The sequence below is a fragment of the Gymnoscopelus braueri genome (genome assembly GCF_963280865.1).
Source record: "Gymnoscopelus braueri genome assembly, chromosome: 6".
NCBI lineage: Eukaryota > Metazoa > Chordata > Actinopteri > Myctophiformes > Myctophidae > Gymnoscopelus > Gymnoscopelus braueri.
In genome coordinates, this window is record NC_137607.1 from 42,658,089 (window position 1) to 42,674,562 (window position 16,474).

Here is a 16,474-nt window from a genome sequence, read left to right on the forward strand (position 1 = left end):
CGTGAGACAATATTTTATCATTGAAATAGGGAAACGTTTAGAATTTAAAGATAACAATAATAAATGTGCATGTATGTATGAGCTTCAGTTTCACGGAAGGGGCATTTGTCAACATTTCTATAGCCTGTCTGACTGTCAAGACGACACACACATTAAGTACCCAAATTGCTCCTGATTGTCATCAATGATCATGTCATGTACATGTTCTTGAATAATAATGGGGTGAAACTAGTGGTGATGTCTGACTGTGTGCACTGCCAAGTCTCTTGGATTTCATCACCATCATTTAGCCTGCTAAAAGGAAGATATTGATATATATGTTCCCAAAACGTTTTTGTGTCAAGGACCCCCAAATTGATATGTATTTGACCTGGGACCCCATCTGAAAATGTTTTGTGCCAGGGACCCCCAGAAGAGAAGATTTGTGTTAAAACATAGATATTTTTCAAATATTTTCAAACATAGCTAGCAGATCGATCCGCGCTGTGAGCTTGTACATCTGCTATTTTTGAATAGCCAACATATTTTGGTTAAAGTGGTTGAAAGGATTGTGATACATGCTACATTAAATACTTTTGCTGGGGACCCCCTGGAACTCCCCCAAGGACCCCACTTTGAGAACCAATGCCCTAGAAGCAGCATTGGGGCGGACTCTAAATCCTCAGGTCCCCCCACAGCTCTTTGATACAAACTCCTTTACATTTGTAATTGTAACGGTGAATAAACAGCTTTTAATGTAATGTTACTCTACATGAAAGTGCAGTAGCCTACAGTTGTCAGTGTTGTCAGGGAGTTAAAACTACTAAACCACATGCTGTGACAGTTGAAAGTGTGCCTAGATGTCCCTAGTCCCCACCTATCCTGTTACCGCTCACCCATCTAGATTCTAGAGATTGTCAAGCACCTAACAAAGTAGGCTATGTATTTCTATTTCTATCTGTGTGCTTTGTTTTGCAACATGTCTGAGCTGAGCTGTGTTTGTGTTGTCTTTGTCGTAAAATGAAAAATAAATCTATAAAGATATTATTGAAAAAAGTAATATTCAGAATCTACGTGAATCGTTTTACCTAATTTAGAGTGCATCCTTTGTATGTGCCTTTAATTTATTTTCTAAATAAATGCTTTTCATGGATCTTTACATGTCTACAAGATCTATAACAAAATCACAAAAGGTTATAATTACTGTTGATATTCCAGTTATATATTCATTATAATAATAGCAATTTGTAAAGCACTTATCAAACAAAGTGCTTTACATAAAAGTGAAGAAATAAAATTATAGGAACAGAATATATTTATATATATACAAAAACATGTATAAACAGGGGCATCAAATAAACATTTCAAAAGGTAAAACCTGGACATGTTGACTTGATTCAGACCCTCTGTCACTGGAACTGATGATATAAAACAGTAGGTCTGACCATGTGAGACTAAGGAACACCTAAAAGGAGAAATTCAACCCACATTTTACGTTAGGGTCACGTGCTTCGTGCCACATGACATATATCTGAGGTGGCATGAACCTGTGTACCAGTAGAGTCTCCCTGTAAAAGCAGGGGTGATATGGATCTAGACTTCGTGCGGGGACGCGTAGTCCTGCAGTCTTAACACCCATATGGGAAGCAGGTTTGAGCCCTGCTTTGGCCAAACACATTCCCATGTACACATCGTCAATGGGGAGAAAGGTAATGGTCTTGGACATGTTGTATATGACCGAGGCCGTGTATCCTGACAGGAGGAACCCTCCACCACCACAGTACGGAGGGTGCAGGGATGTAGTATTTGCTCGCTGGCGTCCGGATGGGACCCACGCCCCTGATTAAGTGCCCAACGAAGAGGTGCTTTCTGTTCCATTTCTTTCTGTTGCCATCCATGGTGAGGAGGTACTCCACCATGTTGTCTGTGTTGGCGAAGATGTCGTCATCCCCGTTGAGGAGGAATTGGACGTGTGGACAGTTCCTGTCCATCCACTCCAGGAAGAGGACCTGCTTCAGAGTGAGGTTGAAGAAGGAGTCGTTGAAGTCCCACTGCACGATGTCTCCGTGCTCGCGTTGTTCCAGTTCTAGCATCTGATTCAGCCTCTGCTGCTTGAGCCCACTGCCCGTTGTTCCCACGAGGAACACCCTACGGATCTGCTTGCCCCTCTCTAACCTCTCCTCTCCCCAGGTCTTACGCACCACCTCTCGTCGCTCGTAGTTCCCCGGAGAGCTCTTAATGACAAGCAGGAGGAAGACGTCTTTGGATCGTTCCGGCCACCCACATTTGTCAGGGACATCCAGCAGCAGTGGGAAGTGACGGCAGTGTCGGTAGTACAGGTGGTCTTGGATGTGAGCGGGAAGAGAGGAGAAGTTTGCCACATTGTCTGCCATGGACGTGTTCCTCTGGCAGGTTGGCCATAAAGGTTGAGAGGAGGTCCTTTGGTTGGCTGCCTTAATCCTCAGACCTGCTGTCACGTCTCCCATAACCACATCGTTGGTAGGATGCCATTGATTAAAAAGGACGACCAAGCACAACGCCCCAGCGGCTCCAACCAGCATGAAGCCCATCCGCTCAACCATGCGAGACAGTTTCCATCTCATCCTTGACACTCTACAATCAGATTAATCCATTTAGTTGATCAAATTCTATAAAGAATACAAAAAATAATTTAAAAAATCAATTAATCTGAATAATTCTAAAAGGAATCAATACAATTATGGTTAGGAAACAATTGATAGTTGCGGTCCTAGTTACACATACTGTGTAGACAGTGTAGGCTACCTATATCAAGCAAGTTTCAAAATGCACGTTGATTTGCACGTGCATAACATACTGAAATGAATAAAGGTCAAGACGATGGAAATTAGTCAGCAGTAATGTAAAGAATACAGTATGACTTCAGTGAGCTAAACATGCAAAAATGTAAGATCCTTTTAGTATACTTTTAAGGCTGAAATGAATATTGTACTTGATTCATGGAACAAATATCATCCAATTGTAGAAGTTTATATAATCTATATCTTTAAGACAGCAAAATAATTAAACATACATTACCAAGGCTGACCTATATGTAGAGACGGTTTGGTTTCACCCACCACAGTATTTCCTGCTTAGCATGGACTGTTTCACTGAAAGAAAGAGCGAAAAGTGCAAAAGTGAATGTGTCACCGATACACGTGTCATAAACAGGATGTGTCATTTGTCTACTTTGGACCAACATAAAACATTCATCATAACATCATAAAATCCTATAACATCAACTGGCATCATATCATCATAGGTCCAGACTCGAGCGCAGGTGGATAAAACTATTCAGACAGAATATAAAGGAATCAGTGAATGCGACAGTACAGTATATTCAGTAATTGCTTCATGCATGAAGGTCTATGTAAGCTTGTTATACACAATTTAAAATAAAATCTCATATTTGAACAGCTTTGAGTGTGCAGAGGCTTCCTTTTATTGTTCATTGTCTCCGCTAGGCCGAAAGGCTGCCAGAGCAGTACTTCTGGCCCAAATGTTTCACATGTGCCTGTTATAGCGCCACCAGGAGGCAGATTTTTGCAAAACACATTTTTTGACAGTACTCCTACAGATTTTGTCCAAACATCACGCAGTATCTCTATAGTCATTAAACGAAACCGGTCTTTCAGATTTTTCATATTCCATCCTGATTGGCCAAGATTGGCTTCCAAAATTCGCAGGAGTACTCCGTTTTGAACAAAATGCCTCAAATCATGAACACATCGTGCAATTTCCGTGACATTTTGCATGCACATTCCCACTAGGCCGAGGAAGAAATGCCACTTGACATTTTTTAAATCAGCCTCATGGTGGCACCATGACAGGCCGATTCACATTTTTACCTATAACTGCACCGATCTATGTAAAACGTTGTATGTGCACTCCCTAGAGGCCAAGGAAAAACCTTTGCCCTGCATTTTTCACCTTTTATAGCGCCACCAGGAGGCCGAATTATGTAAAACACATTTTTTGATATTACTCCTTCAGATTTTATCCACATTTCACACAAATCGGTACACATGATCTCTATGGTCATGTAATCAAGACGGATCTGTTTGTTTTGTCATATTCCAACGTGATTGGCTAAGATTGAGTTTGCAGGAGTGGCCTGTTTTGAACAAAATGCCCGCAAATCACGAACGCAGCGTCCGATTTCGGTGAAACTTTGCACACACACTCGCAGTTGAGGAACAAATGCCACACTTTTAACATTGCCCTATTATAGCGCCACCAGTAGGCCAATTTTTGCAAAACAATACATTTTTATATTACTCCTTTTTGTGCAGATTGCTCAAAAATCCCAGGAGGAGTTTGATTTTAACTGCTTTTCATATAATTCAAAATGGTGGGAGATCTAAAGGTCAGAGGTCAAAAGTCAGACCATGAAAGTTGTTAGACATGAGGAGACGCATGTGCGAATCGAAGTTTCATGGCCACCAGAGTGCAACAAAGTCCCAAAAGTGCTATGTCTGTTCCCCCTCTGTGTCCTCGGCTTTTTGTATATCTACAGTTTTTAACAATCTGAAGTAAATATGCTATTAACAAGTGTGACCTCTCCTCTCACCTCTCGTCGCTCGTACTGTAGTTCTCCGCAGAGCACTCCCTGTTCTACTCAGATCTAAGACTATACAGATGACACCTGGCTGCTATCTGACCATGTGGAGCAGGTGGTCCTGACCAGAGTGGAGACAGAGTGTGCCAATGTTGGTCTTGTGGTGAATGCCAATAAAACTGAAGTCATATATAACAGGGAAGAAGTAATTAACTTTAAATACCTGGGCTCATGGGTCAACACAACAGAGTAAGGCCTTAAAATTAGGAAATCACTTGCATGGCTTAGAATGGCATGAACACTATTAAGCGTACGTCCAACCTCCCCCAACATATCATTCAGCCTTGTAACGAAGAGGTCCTCCGTTACTTATATTTGGCACTATTTTGCACACAACTTATTTTGCACATATATATTGTACCAGTATTTATTGAATTATTTATATTTGCACAGCATTATGCACTTTGCTCTTTTGCACAGTATATTTGCACACAAAGATGTTTGATCATGATGGGCAAGTGCAATAGTCAGTGCAATAACATAAGAGGAATGTGCAATATGTTCAGTGCAAAATAATATTTGGCAATATATATGTGATGTTTGATTGTGATTTTAATACTGCTTATGTCTGTCTGTTCCAGGGTGTTCGGGCAAAAGAGTCCCCAGGGTGCCCGAGCACCATATATGGGTTTGGACTGGACCACGGTAGAAGAGAGAGAGGGGGGTTTTGTGTTGTGTATTGGAAGCTTCTAATAATGTGATATGGTTTGTTTTGCAATAGGGTGCATAAGTTATATGTATTTACCAGGGGTATTGATTCAGATGTTTAATGGAATGTGTGGTTTAGATTTGTTGCATGTTTGAGGTAACCTGCAGCATGGTTGAACCCACCCTTGATTGACTCGCACTTGATTGGCTCAGCTGAGTATAAAAGGCTGCCAGAAACAAACACTCAGTTTATATTAGTTAAGTATTAGGACATGGTGGAGCTGCCGACCACCATGCCACCTTTTGCTGCTGATGCCTTTATCCTGTCTGTGAACTTTGGATGAATAAAAAGCACCTTTGGTTGCAATCTACCTCCTGACTCTGTGCTGTTTCCAGTCGCTTATTGGGCCAGTCCTTTACAAGCCTATACGTCTTAATGCTGGACCCTCTATAGCCTATATATAAGTCCCTGGATTGGTGCTACACCAGAATGCCGTGCAGCACTAAACATCAACCAGGATGAACATGTTACCAACAAGCATCTGCATGGAGGGCTACTGAGGGTGAGTGAGAAGATAGCAGCCAGGAGAATGAGGCTGGCCAGTTACTGCCACCGACTCTGGGAGCTCCCAGCCATTAAACCTGTGCTATGAGACCTTACACATGAGCATTGATCACACTGCCGTTCTAAGGAAAGAAGCAGGGGAGGAAAGTATTGGCGAGCTAGCCAGATGTATGGAGGATGGAGATGACTGGAGATGCCACTGGAGGGCTCATCCGAGGATGACCTAGGGAGAGGGATCCAAAGTTTGACCCTGGCCACCACTTATACAACTGATGAAGCCAAGAAGACATCTCAGGGTAGGAACCTGTTTTTTTTTCTTTGCTGCTGCTGCTGATTGTGTTGATTATGTATGTTGTGCAGAGGTGGGGACTTGGACTCGAGACTCGACTTGGACTCGAGTCCTGATTTTGGTGACTTTAGACTTGAGGTCCGGAGAGGCAAGCGGGTGCGGTCCCGTGAAATTCTCGCGCTCGTGCTCATTTCGTGCAAGCAAAACCCAGAAAAACTCAATTCCAACTTCAACTTATACGTTTATTGTCACATTGCAAGCTTACAGGTATAAAAGAGTGGGTACATTTATTTTACAAAATAGATAATCATAAGAGTAAAAAAGGGAAAATATCAAATACCAAAACAATATAAAATATACAGGTGTGTACCCAATAAATAAATAAATAAAATACAAAATAAAGGTAGAGTACACCTCAGTCTCTTGTGCAAGTAGCAGCAGTCTTAAAGTGCCAACCCGGAATTCGTAATGAACTGAGTGTGTAGTATGTTTTTTGCACTGCACTGTCTCTTTTAGTCGGGCCGTCGCTTGAGGCGTGGGTGGAGTTCATGGTTCAACACGTCATGCAGTGAGGTGGGATGGGGTAAACCTGTATGCATAATGGAGAGAAAACATGGATGAGTTTCTAGAATAAAACACTTGGCAGACAGATACATTTTATGTTTTTGATACCCATAGTTAAACATTTCATGCTGTAATATTCAGTCCCTCAGGGCTTTACCATTTCATCTTTCTTAAACGAATTGCAAAGTCTCATCTCTTATTTCTCTGATTATATATCTCAGTGGTATATGATAATAACTAACCCAAACTAAGGCTGACTGGGTAATGGATGAACAGGGTGGTTTGCGTGGTGAAGAGACACTACTAACCTCGCTGTAGGCAGGAGGTGGTGAGGAGGTGCGTTGCATCGCCTCCCCATCCGTCACCACGCAGCTGTAATCAGGGGGAGCTGAGGGAAGAGAATCAAAAGGCGAGATTTAGTGTTTTTGTCCGGACTCAGAACACAGCACGTCCAAGCATCGAGCCCTGTGGGACGCCACCCAAACTTCTATTCATATTTTGTTTGCAATAAATGTTGAAAGTTAGGACCGGATCCTTACACAAAAGCTGCTCCGGGATGGCATGGTCGAGCCACTTCTGGTTGCCGCTGTACTGATGAATGACACTGGAAGAGGTGCAGCTGCCAAACGAGTGGAGAGGGTTGGTTCCCATCACCAGCGGAAGCTCCACACACAGCTTGGACGTCCCAGGAACATCCACACAAACCTGAGGAAAGCACCATGGGAGAGGACCGTTTTAGTATGACATGTAACAAAGTCTTGGCTGTGTATGAGCACATGTATTATATTATTTGTTTGTGAAGAATATGCTCGTTTTATATATCTATAGGTTCCATTTGCTGAGTATCGCAGTCAGCAGAGCACTGCCAAGATGTAGGGTTCCATTCCCACTTGGACCACAAACTGATTACATGCTCTCTGATTTCTGTACAGTGCTCAAGCTTCCATCAAGTGGCCTGTTTTGTGTTTCCTCTCAGTGTAAACCACTGAGAACAGAGAGAAAAATGCTTACCCTGAGCATGTACTCCACTTTGATGGTGCGACACTGCAGAATGGAGGGTACAACAGAGGGGATCTTGATGGCGCGGCCGTGCCACGTCTCCCTGTGGTGCGCTCCGACCATGTCACCCTGCAGCGTCGCCACCACGACTCGCTTCTTTTTCAAGGTTCCCTCGCTGATAAAGGTCTGCACCTGGGTGATGTAGGCCTTGGGCACCACTGGCCGAGAGCTGGAGTTGTTAAACTCAGCGAAAACAGGAATCACCTCGCCTGCAAGCACAGTGGGGGTGTGGGGGGTACAGATTGAGGATGGTGGTTCTTTAATTTTAAAGTGGTTCAGACCCATATTTAACCCTCAGCTGGCCTATCGACACCCCCAGAAACGTTAATCTATCTTGTGCCCCTTCCCATTTTTCTGATGTCAGTCTGAACGAAGAAAACACACTTTGACAGCCGTAACAGAGATGGGATGTTGATTAGAAAAGAGCTCTCTTACCTGGTGTGTAACCCGTGCGGTTTATCTTTGCCCTTATGGACACCTGTCCAATGTCTTGGAACCACACGCGTGCCATCTTGTCTTTGGTGCAACCATGTGGCGCCTGAAATGGGCAAAACAAAAACAGGTTTACATGAATGACTAACTCCATAGAAACCGATTAAGCATAAAGCTGATTTGATGTATTTTGTATACATCAACAACCACTATTCTGCATTATAGTCCTATGCGCAGAGGAAAAGCCAGAGAAGGGCTACAAACCTTACTACAATTTTAAAATACAAGTTCAATTTCAAAGCATGTCGAACGCTACAGTTGAACTGCATGTATCTTCCTACCAGTAGGGTGGGTGTGTTGATGTCCATGGGCTCGATGACTGTAAACTCTTTCTTGATCTTCTTGACGGTGGCCCAGGGCCGGTGGAGCGTCACTTTCACCCAGTAACGGATGCTGCCGTGTTTCCCCTCGAAGGACGTCGCCAGACGTTCTGGGAGCTGGAAGCTGAAGGGGAACTCATGTATGCCTGCAGAGAGTGTTGTCAGCTCTCCATTATCTGAGTGGGAAATAAACAAATAATACATGTTATTATACTCTCCTAATAATAATGATTATTATTATAGTTATAACAGCAGATATAGAAGTATTTTCCAGGTATAGACAAAACATTGCAGCATGGTTTATCACCAACAGCAGTGTTCTTTTAGTGCTACATTTGTACCCTAACCCTACAGTACAGTGAAATAAGATAATGGCCTTAGTCTTTTTTTCTTTCTCCCTCTAACACTGAAAATATGTGTTAAATAGCTCTATATTGTGATATAAAACATTAGAAATAGTGTTTGCTTAGCAACAGGGGTCTCCCCATCTGCTCTTCAGTAAACAGAAAATACATTTTCAGGCCAGGTTATACCAATCAGGAGAGAGAGAGCTCATACAGGATAAGCAACAATTTTCTACCACAAAGTGTTTCAGCCTATATGTATTTCTGTCATTTTTCATTAACATTTTTAAATGGGTTTGTTTTGAGACATGCAGCCAACATGCGTTATGAACACTAATTGCTGCAATGGTAAATTTGTAGTGTATTTAACAGTCTTGTTAAATACACAAAATATGTTTTATGTTTATTTTAATCGCCTGATTCATGCTTGAACTAGGAAACAAGATACTGAATTCCCATTTTTAAGATCTTTTCGTCCAAATTTCTCTTTTCTCCAAATAAGCACCACTGGTCGTATTTAATGAATATCATTGATAGTGACCTGCTTGCAGAAGCTCCTCTCTCAGGTTCAGATACTCCACGTCCTCCCTGTAGTAACAGGCGTCAGCAGCGACGAAGAAGCGCGTTTTCTCGACGCCCTCTGCCTGCAGTTTGACAGCCTGCACTCTGCTCTGTCCACTCAGCTCCAAGACCACCTTGCCGGACACCACACCTCCACTGGACACCACGCCTCCACTGGACACCACGCCCCCACTGGACACCACGCCCCCACTGCCGAACTCCGGGGGAGAGCCGAAGACGATGGAGAACTTTTCCACCTTGTCGAAAATCATCTTGAGATCTCTAATCTGCATTGGTGGAAAAGGTACTCAAATGTTTTACTGAAGTAAAAGTATCAATACTGCAGTGTATAAATAGTACTCTATGTTACAAGTTAAAAAGCATTGGTATCAAAATGTACTTAAAAGTCCCATTTCACAAATTTTCAAATCTATAAAATGCATAAAAATCCTTTGAAAATAGCAGATCTACAAGCTTGTGAGCTTGTAGATCGGCTATTTTCAAATTGCCAAAGTATATAGGTCTGAAGTGGTTTTGTAATAATAATCCAAATCTACAAAGTAGGCCTAACTAACTAAACATTTCAAATAATTGTAGTGGTGTAAAAAGTACAATATTTACCTTTGAGATGTAGTGGAGTAGAAGTAAAAGTTTTGAAAATTGGAAATACTCCAGTAAAATAAAAATAATACCCCAAAAATTCACTTAAGTACAGCACTTGAGTAAATGTACTTATAGTTACTTTCCACCACTGCTAATCTGTGCGTTGTAATCCCACAAATGTGACAAAATATTTATTTCCCAGGGATAAGTTCTGTTAGCTTCTGTTGTTGTGAGTTGAGCAAAGGATGTGTGGATAAGATCTGGATACTGGGATGAGCGTCTTTATAGCGTTAACGCCTGGAAGGGGGCGGCCCCCCAGGAAGGGGAGGAGCCTCCTGTCAGTGACAGGCTGTCATTGTTGATGGTTCTTTCGGTGAAACCACTGAGCAGCATCATGGATGCCTCAGAGAAACTTCTCACATAACATAAACAATTTAAATGAGTCCAGGTTGATTTCCTGTTCCACTCGTTTGTGAATAGCCTATCGCTCATTGTAAAATCATACAAATGGAATTCAAACACAAAAAGAAAGTAACACCCTCAGATCTTTATTGTGATAGGGAATAAAGTTCAACACATTTCAGTTATTTTAGAACAGTTTCTCAACCAGTGGTCCACGGACCACGAGTGGTCATGACATAATTACAGGTGATCCACGGGAAATGTTTTGAAATATTGTGAAAATAGATGGCATTGGTACCTTCCTTAAATGTATCAAAAATGTGTCCATAATAATTATGAAAATTAGAAATGTATGCTCAGTGGAACAGCACATTATAACTACCTTAATTTAGTTAGTTATAAAGTTTATTTGTTATAAATTATAAACATTTATAACTAGTGTTATAAGTACATTATAATGCATTATGATGCGTTATAAATGTGATTATAATGCATTATAGACCCGACCTTTAAGTACATTGAAGTTATAATGCATTATGACATCACTAATATATTATATTATTATACAGTTATAATACTTCATAAACCTTGTTATAAGTTGTTATGCATCATTATAAACATTTATAACAAGTGTTTTAATGCCTAATCATTATAATGCATTATAAATGTGGTTATAACGCATTATAGGTCTTGCCATTTATTTTTTGTAAAATAGAAATGACTGTTATGCCTTCTTATATTCTACAGCCTACTGTTGTGGGGAGGTGGGGTTGTTCTTTAGGATTGTTTGAAATAATGGTCCAGAAGAAGAACCACTGCTTTAGAACATTCATCAGTTGCATGTAAACAGATTTATTGTACACAAACCTAATGCACTGAGGGAGAGAGACAGACAGACAGACACAGACAGACAGACAGACAGACAGACAGACAGACAGACAGACAGATACTTGGACCTGCCTTCCATTGTCAGTGTGAAGTGGGCCTGGATCTTGTGCAAATGTATTTAGGTTAACTTATATGGTCTTGAACATTACGTTTAATTATTCAATTAATCATCATTAAGTATAGGCTTAATTGTATAGGACTATACTGTAGGCCTATGCCTATGTCTTAATAAAGTAGGGTATTAAATGTAATTATTTAATATTAGGCAAATGTGGTCCACTGCTTCTGCTGCTTTTCTAAACTGTAAGCTGTTTCCCTGTTATTACATTCTAAAACACATGCTGCTACTACTACAGAATTTAAAGATAATAACGATAATAATACATGTGATTATGTGTATGAGGTTGAGTTTCAGGGAAGGGGGATTTGTCTAATGTCTATTAGCCTGTCTGACGCATTGTACCCTATTGCTCCTGACTGTCATGTACATGTATTTGAATAATAATGGAGTGAAACTAGTGGTGATGTCTGGTCATCATAATTTAGCCTGCTAAAAGGAAGATATGTGGTGTTGGCAGTGCTGTACACCTGACTTTTATTTATCATGCACAATTGTTGTCTCAATTCATTGATCTAATCACATAAAGTCATATTGACGTTATACATTCTTAATGGTGAGCTGAGCAACAGACTGTGAATTAACTTTAAACGTTAAAATTAAATATACAGAATGATATAACTGGTAGAATAAAGAAAGAAAGAAAATAAATGTGTAGGCCTAGGCTATGCCATGTAAAACATGCTTTGATTATCTTGCATTTGACAATAACTCCTGTTCATTCGTTTCTGAAGAATGACCATGTATGCCATTAAATCATCAGGGCATTAACCTAATATGATATAGCCTATAGCCTACACAAATTATTTATAGAGGAAGTGTCAACTTTATTTGTCAGACGAAATTACATCACATGCAAAAACTTAGCTCCTTGCCACCATCTAGCGGTGAAAAAAAGAAATGACCACTATTGAGTCAGAAGTTGAAATATATTTGCTAGACGTGAGACAATATTTTATCATTGAAATAGGGAAACGTTTAGAATTTAAAAATAATAATAATAAATGTGCATGTATGTATGAGGTTCAGTTTCAGGGAAGGGGGATTTGTCAACATTTCTGTAGCCTGTCTGACTGTCAAGACGACACACACATTAAGTACCCAAATTGCTCCTGATTGTCATCATGTCATGTACATGTACTTGAATAATAATGGGGTGAAACTAGTGGTCTGACAGTGTGCACTGCCAAGTCTCTTGGATTTCATCACCATCATTTAGCCTGCTAAAAGGAAGATATTTGGTGTTGACAGTGCTGCACACTTGACTTTTATTTATACTCCCGTATCCCTAAGGTGACTTAGTTTCTACCAAACAGACTACTTCAGACTACTTCAAACTGCAACAGACTTGGTAGTCGGTTGGCATTTAGTTCAGCACAAACTGCCGATGTTCCCAAACGTTTTTGTGTCAAGGACCCCCAAATTGATATGTATTTGACAGAGGACCCCATCTGAAAATGTTTTGTGCCAGGGACCCCCTGAAGAGAAGATTTGTGTTAAAACATAGATATTTTTCAAATATTTTCAAACATAGCTAGCAGATCGATCGGCGCTGTGAGCTTGTACATCTGCTATTTTTGAATAGCCAACATATTTTGGTTAAAGTGGTTGAAAGGATTGTGATACATGCTACATTAAATACTTTTGCTGGGGACCCCCTGGAAATCCCCCAAGGACCCCACTTTGAGAACCAATTCCCTAGAAGCAGCATTGGGGTGGACTCTAAATCCTCAGGTCCCCCCACAGGTCTTTGATACAAACTCCTTTACATTTGTAATTGTAACGGTGAATAAACAGCTTTTAATGTAATGTTACTCTATGAAAGTGCAGTAGCCTACAGTTGTCAGTGTTGTCAGGGAGTTAAAACTACTAAACCACATGCTGTGACAGTTGAAAGTGTGCCCAGATGTCCCTATAGTCCCCACCTATCCTGTTACCGCTCACCCATCTAGAGATTGTCAAGCACCTAACAAAGTAGGCTATGTATTTCTATTTCTACGTGTGAGCTGTGTTTGTGTTGTCTTTGTCGTAAAATGAAAAAAAAATCTATAAAGATATTATTGAAAAAAGTAATATTCAGAATCTACACAATCTGGGACCCAGAACCAAATGAGAAGGAAAAACAGCGCCCTCTGCTGTTTGTACGAGCAGAATCTGTTCTTGAGAGATTAGAATCTACATGAATAGTTTTACCTCATTTAGAGTGCATCCTTTGTATGTGCCTTTCATTTAACAAAAACACAAAAGGTTATAATTACTGTTGATATTCCAGTTATATATTCATTATAATAATAGCAATTTATCAAACAAAGTGCTTTACATAAAAGTGAAGAAATAAAATAATAGGAACAGAATATATTTATATATATAAAAAAGACAAACATGTATAAATTGAAAGTGCAGTCAAAAATAAAACAGGGGAATCAAATAAACATTTCAAAAGGTAAAACCTGGACATGTTGACTTGATTCAGACCCTCTGTCACTGGAATTGATGATATAAAACAGTAGGTCTGACCATGTGAGACTAAGGAATACCTAAAAGGAGAAATTCAACCCACATTTTATGTTAGGGTCACGTGCTTCGTGCCACATGACATATATCTGAGGTGGCATGAACCTGTGTACCAGTAGAGTCTCCCTGTAAAAGCAGGGGTGATATGGATCTAGACTTCGTGCGGGGACGTGTAGTCCTGCAGTCTTAACACCCATATGGGAAGCAGGTTTGAGCCCTGCTTTGGCCAAACACATTCCCATGTACACATCGTCGATGGGGAGAAAGGTAATGGTCTTGGACATGTTGTATATGACCGAGGCTGTGTATCCTGACAGGAGGAACCCCCCACCACCACAGTACGGAGGGTACGATTCTGACTCCTGCACCTGAACAGGGATGTAATATTTGCTCGCTGGCGTCCGGATGGGACCCACGCCCCTGATTAAGTGCCCAACGAAGAGGTGCTTTCTGTTCCATTTCTTTCTGTTGCCATCCATGGTGAGGAGGTACTCCACCATGTTGTCTGTGTTGGCGAAGATGTCGTCATCCCCGTTGAGGAGGAATTTGACATGTGGACAGTTCCTGCTCATCCACTCCAGGAAGAGGACCTGCTTCAGAGTGAGGTTGAAGAAGGAGTCGTTGAAGTCCCACTGCACGATGTCTCCGTGCTCGCGTTGTTCCAGTTCTAGCATCTGATTCAGCCTCTGCTGCTTGAGCCCACTGCCTGTTGTTCCCACGAGGAACACCCTACGGATCTGCTTGCCCCTCTCTAACCTCTCCTCTCCCCAGGTCTTACGCAGCACTTCTCGTCGCTCGTAGTTCCCCGGAGAGCTCTTAATGACAAGCAGGAGGAAGACGTCTTTGGATCGTTCCGGCCACCCACATTTGTCAGGGACATCCAGCAGCAGTGGGAAGTGACGGCAGTGTCGGTAATACAGGTGGTCTTGGATGTGAGCGGGAAGAGAGGAGAAGTTTGCCACATTGTCTGCCATGGATGTGTTCCTCTGGCAGGTTGGCCATGAAGCTTGAGAGGAGGTCCTTTGGTTGGCTGCCTTAATCCTCAGACCTGCTGTCACGTCTCCCATTACCACATCGTTGGTAGGATCGCGTTGCTTAAAAAGGACGACCAAGCACAACGCCCCAGCGGCTCCAACCAGCATGAAGCCCATCCGCTCAACCGTGCGAGACAGTTTCCATCTCATCCTTGACACTCTACAATCAGATTAATCCATTTAGTTGATCAAATTCTATAAAGAATACAAAAAATAATTAAAAAAATCAATTAATCTGAATAATTTTAAAAGGAATCAATACAATTATGGCTAGGAAACAATTGATAGTTGTGGTCCTAGTTACACATACTGTGTAGACAGTGTAGGCTACCTATATCAAGCAAGTTTCAAAATGCACGTTGATTTGCACGTGCATAACATACTGAAATGAATAAAGGTCAAGACGATGGAAATTAGTCACCAGTAATGTAAAGAATACAGTATGACTTCAGTGAGCTAAACATGCAAAAATGTAAGATCCTTTTAGTATACTTTTAAGGCTGAAATTAATATTGTACTTGATTCATGGAACAAATATCATCCAAAAATACTAGAATAACTTGTTTAGAAGTTTAAAAGCACCTGCATTTTATAAATTGTAGAAGTTTATATAATCTATATCTTTAAGACAGCAAAATAATTAAACATACATTACCAAGGCTGACCTATGTGCAGAGACGGTTTGGTTTCACCCACCACAGTATTTCCTGCTTGGCATGGACTGTTTCACTGAAAGAAAGGGCGAAAAGTGCAAAAGTGAAAGTGTCACCGATACACGTTTCATAAACAGGATGTGTCATTTGTCTACTTTGGACCAACATAAAACATTCATCATAACATCATAAAATCCTATAACATCAACTGGCATCATATCATCATAGGTCCAGAGCGCAGGTGGATAAAACTATTCAGACAGAATATAAAGGAATCAGTGAATGCGACAGTACAGTATATTCAGTAATTGCTTCATGCATGAAGGTCTATGTAAGCTTGTTATACAAAATTTAAAATAAAATCTGATATTTGAACGGTTTTGAGTGTGCAGAGGCTTCCTTTTATTGTTCATTGTCTCCGCTAGGCCGAAAGGCTGCCAGAGCAGAACTTCTGGCCCAAATGTTTCACATGTGCCTGTTATAGCGCCACCAGAAGGCAGATTTTTGCAAAACAATTTTTTTGACAGTACTCCTACAGATTTTGTCCAAACATCACGCAGTATCTCTATAGTCATTAAACGAAACCGGTCTTTCAGATTTTTCATATTCCATCCTGATTGACCAAGATTGGCTTCCAAAATTCGCAGGAGTACTCCGTTTTGAACGAAATGCCTCAAATCATGAACACATCGTGCAATTTCCGTGACATTTTGCATGCACATTCCCACTAGGCCGAGGAAGAAATGCCACTTGACATTTTTGAAATCAGCCTCATGGTGGCACCATGACAGGCCGATTCACA

At 41.0% G+C, this 16,474-nt stretch overlaps 2 protein-coding genes and 1 pseudogene across 3 annotated transcripts; all 3 read right to left on the bottom strand.

Annotated features, from left to right (window-relative positions):
• Nucleotides 1-1,444: 1,444 nt before the first annotated feature.
• Nucleotides 1,445-2,561, bottom strand: LOC308086949 (N-acetyllactosaminide beta-1,3-N-acetylglucosaminyltransferase 3-like; annotated as a pseudogene). Its single transcript has one exon. The product of its transcript is annotated as an N-acetyllactosaminide beta-1,3-N-acetylglucosaminyltransferase 3-like (transcript).
• A 3,259-nt stretch (nt 2,562-5,820) lies between these two features.
• LOC308086950 (arrestin domain-containing protein 2-like) lies at nt 5,821-9,732 on the bottom strand (the record flags this gene model as incomplete). Its single annotated transcript, XM_080430592.1, has 7 exons — nt 5,821-5,913; nt 6,993-7,072; nt 7,224-7,389; nt 7,696-7,952; nt 8,179-8,281; nt 8,517-8,731; nt 9,441-9,732. The coding sequence occupies 7 exons, from the start codon at nt 9,730-9,732 to the stop codon at nt 5,821-5,823; spliced, it is 1,206 nt and encodes a 401-aa protein (XP_080286718.1).
• Nucleotides 9,733-13,974: 4,242 nt separating this feature from the next.
• On the bottom strand, nt 13,975-15,085 carry LOC308087688 (N-acetyllactosaminide beta-1,3-N-acetylglucosaminyltransferase 3-like). Its single transcript, XM_080431755.1, has one exon. The coding sequence runs from the start codon at nt 15,050-15,052 to the stop codon at nt 14,009-14,011; it is 1,044 nt and encodes a 347-aa protein (XP_080287881.1). The 5' UTR covers nt 15,053-15,085; the 3' UTR covers nt 13,975-14,008.
• Nucleotides 15,086-16,474: the final 1,389 nt, after the last annotated feature.

Bases quoted from the DNA above. Each gene is read 5' to 3' on its own strand.
- LOC308087688 (XM_080431755.1), bottom strand. From the start codon at position 15,052: ATGGGAGACGTGACAGCAGGTCTGAGGATTAAGGCAGCCAACCAAAGG.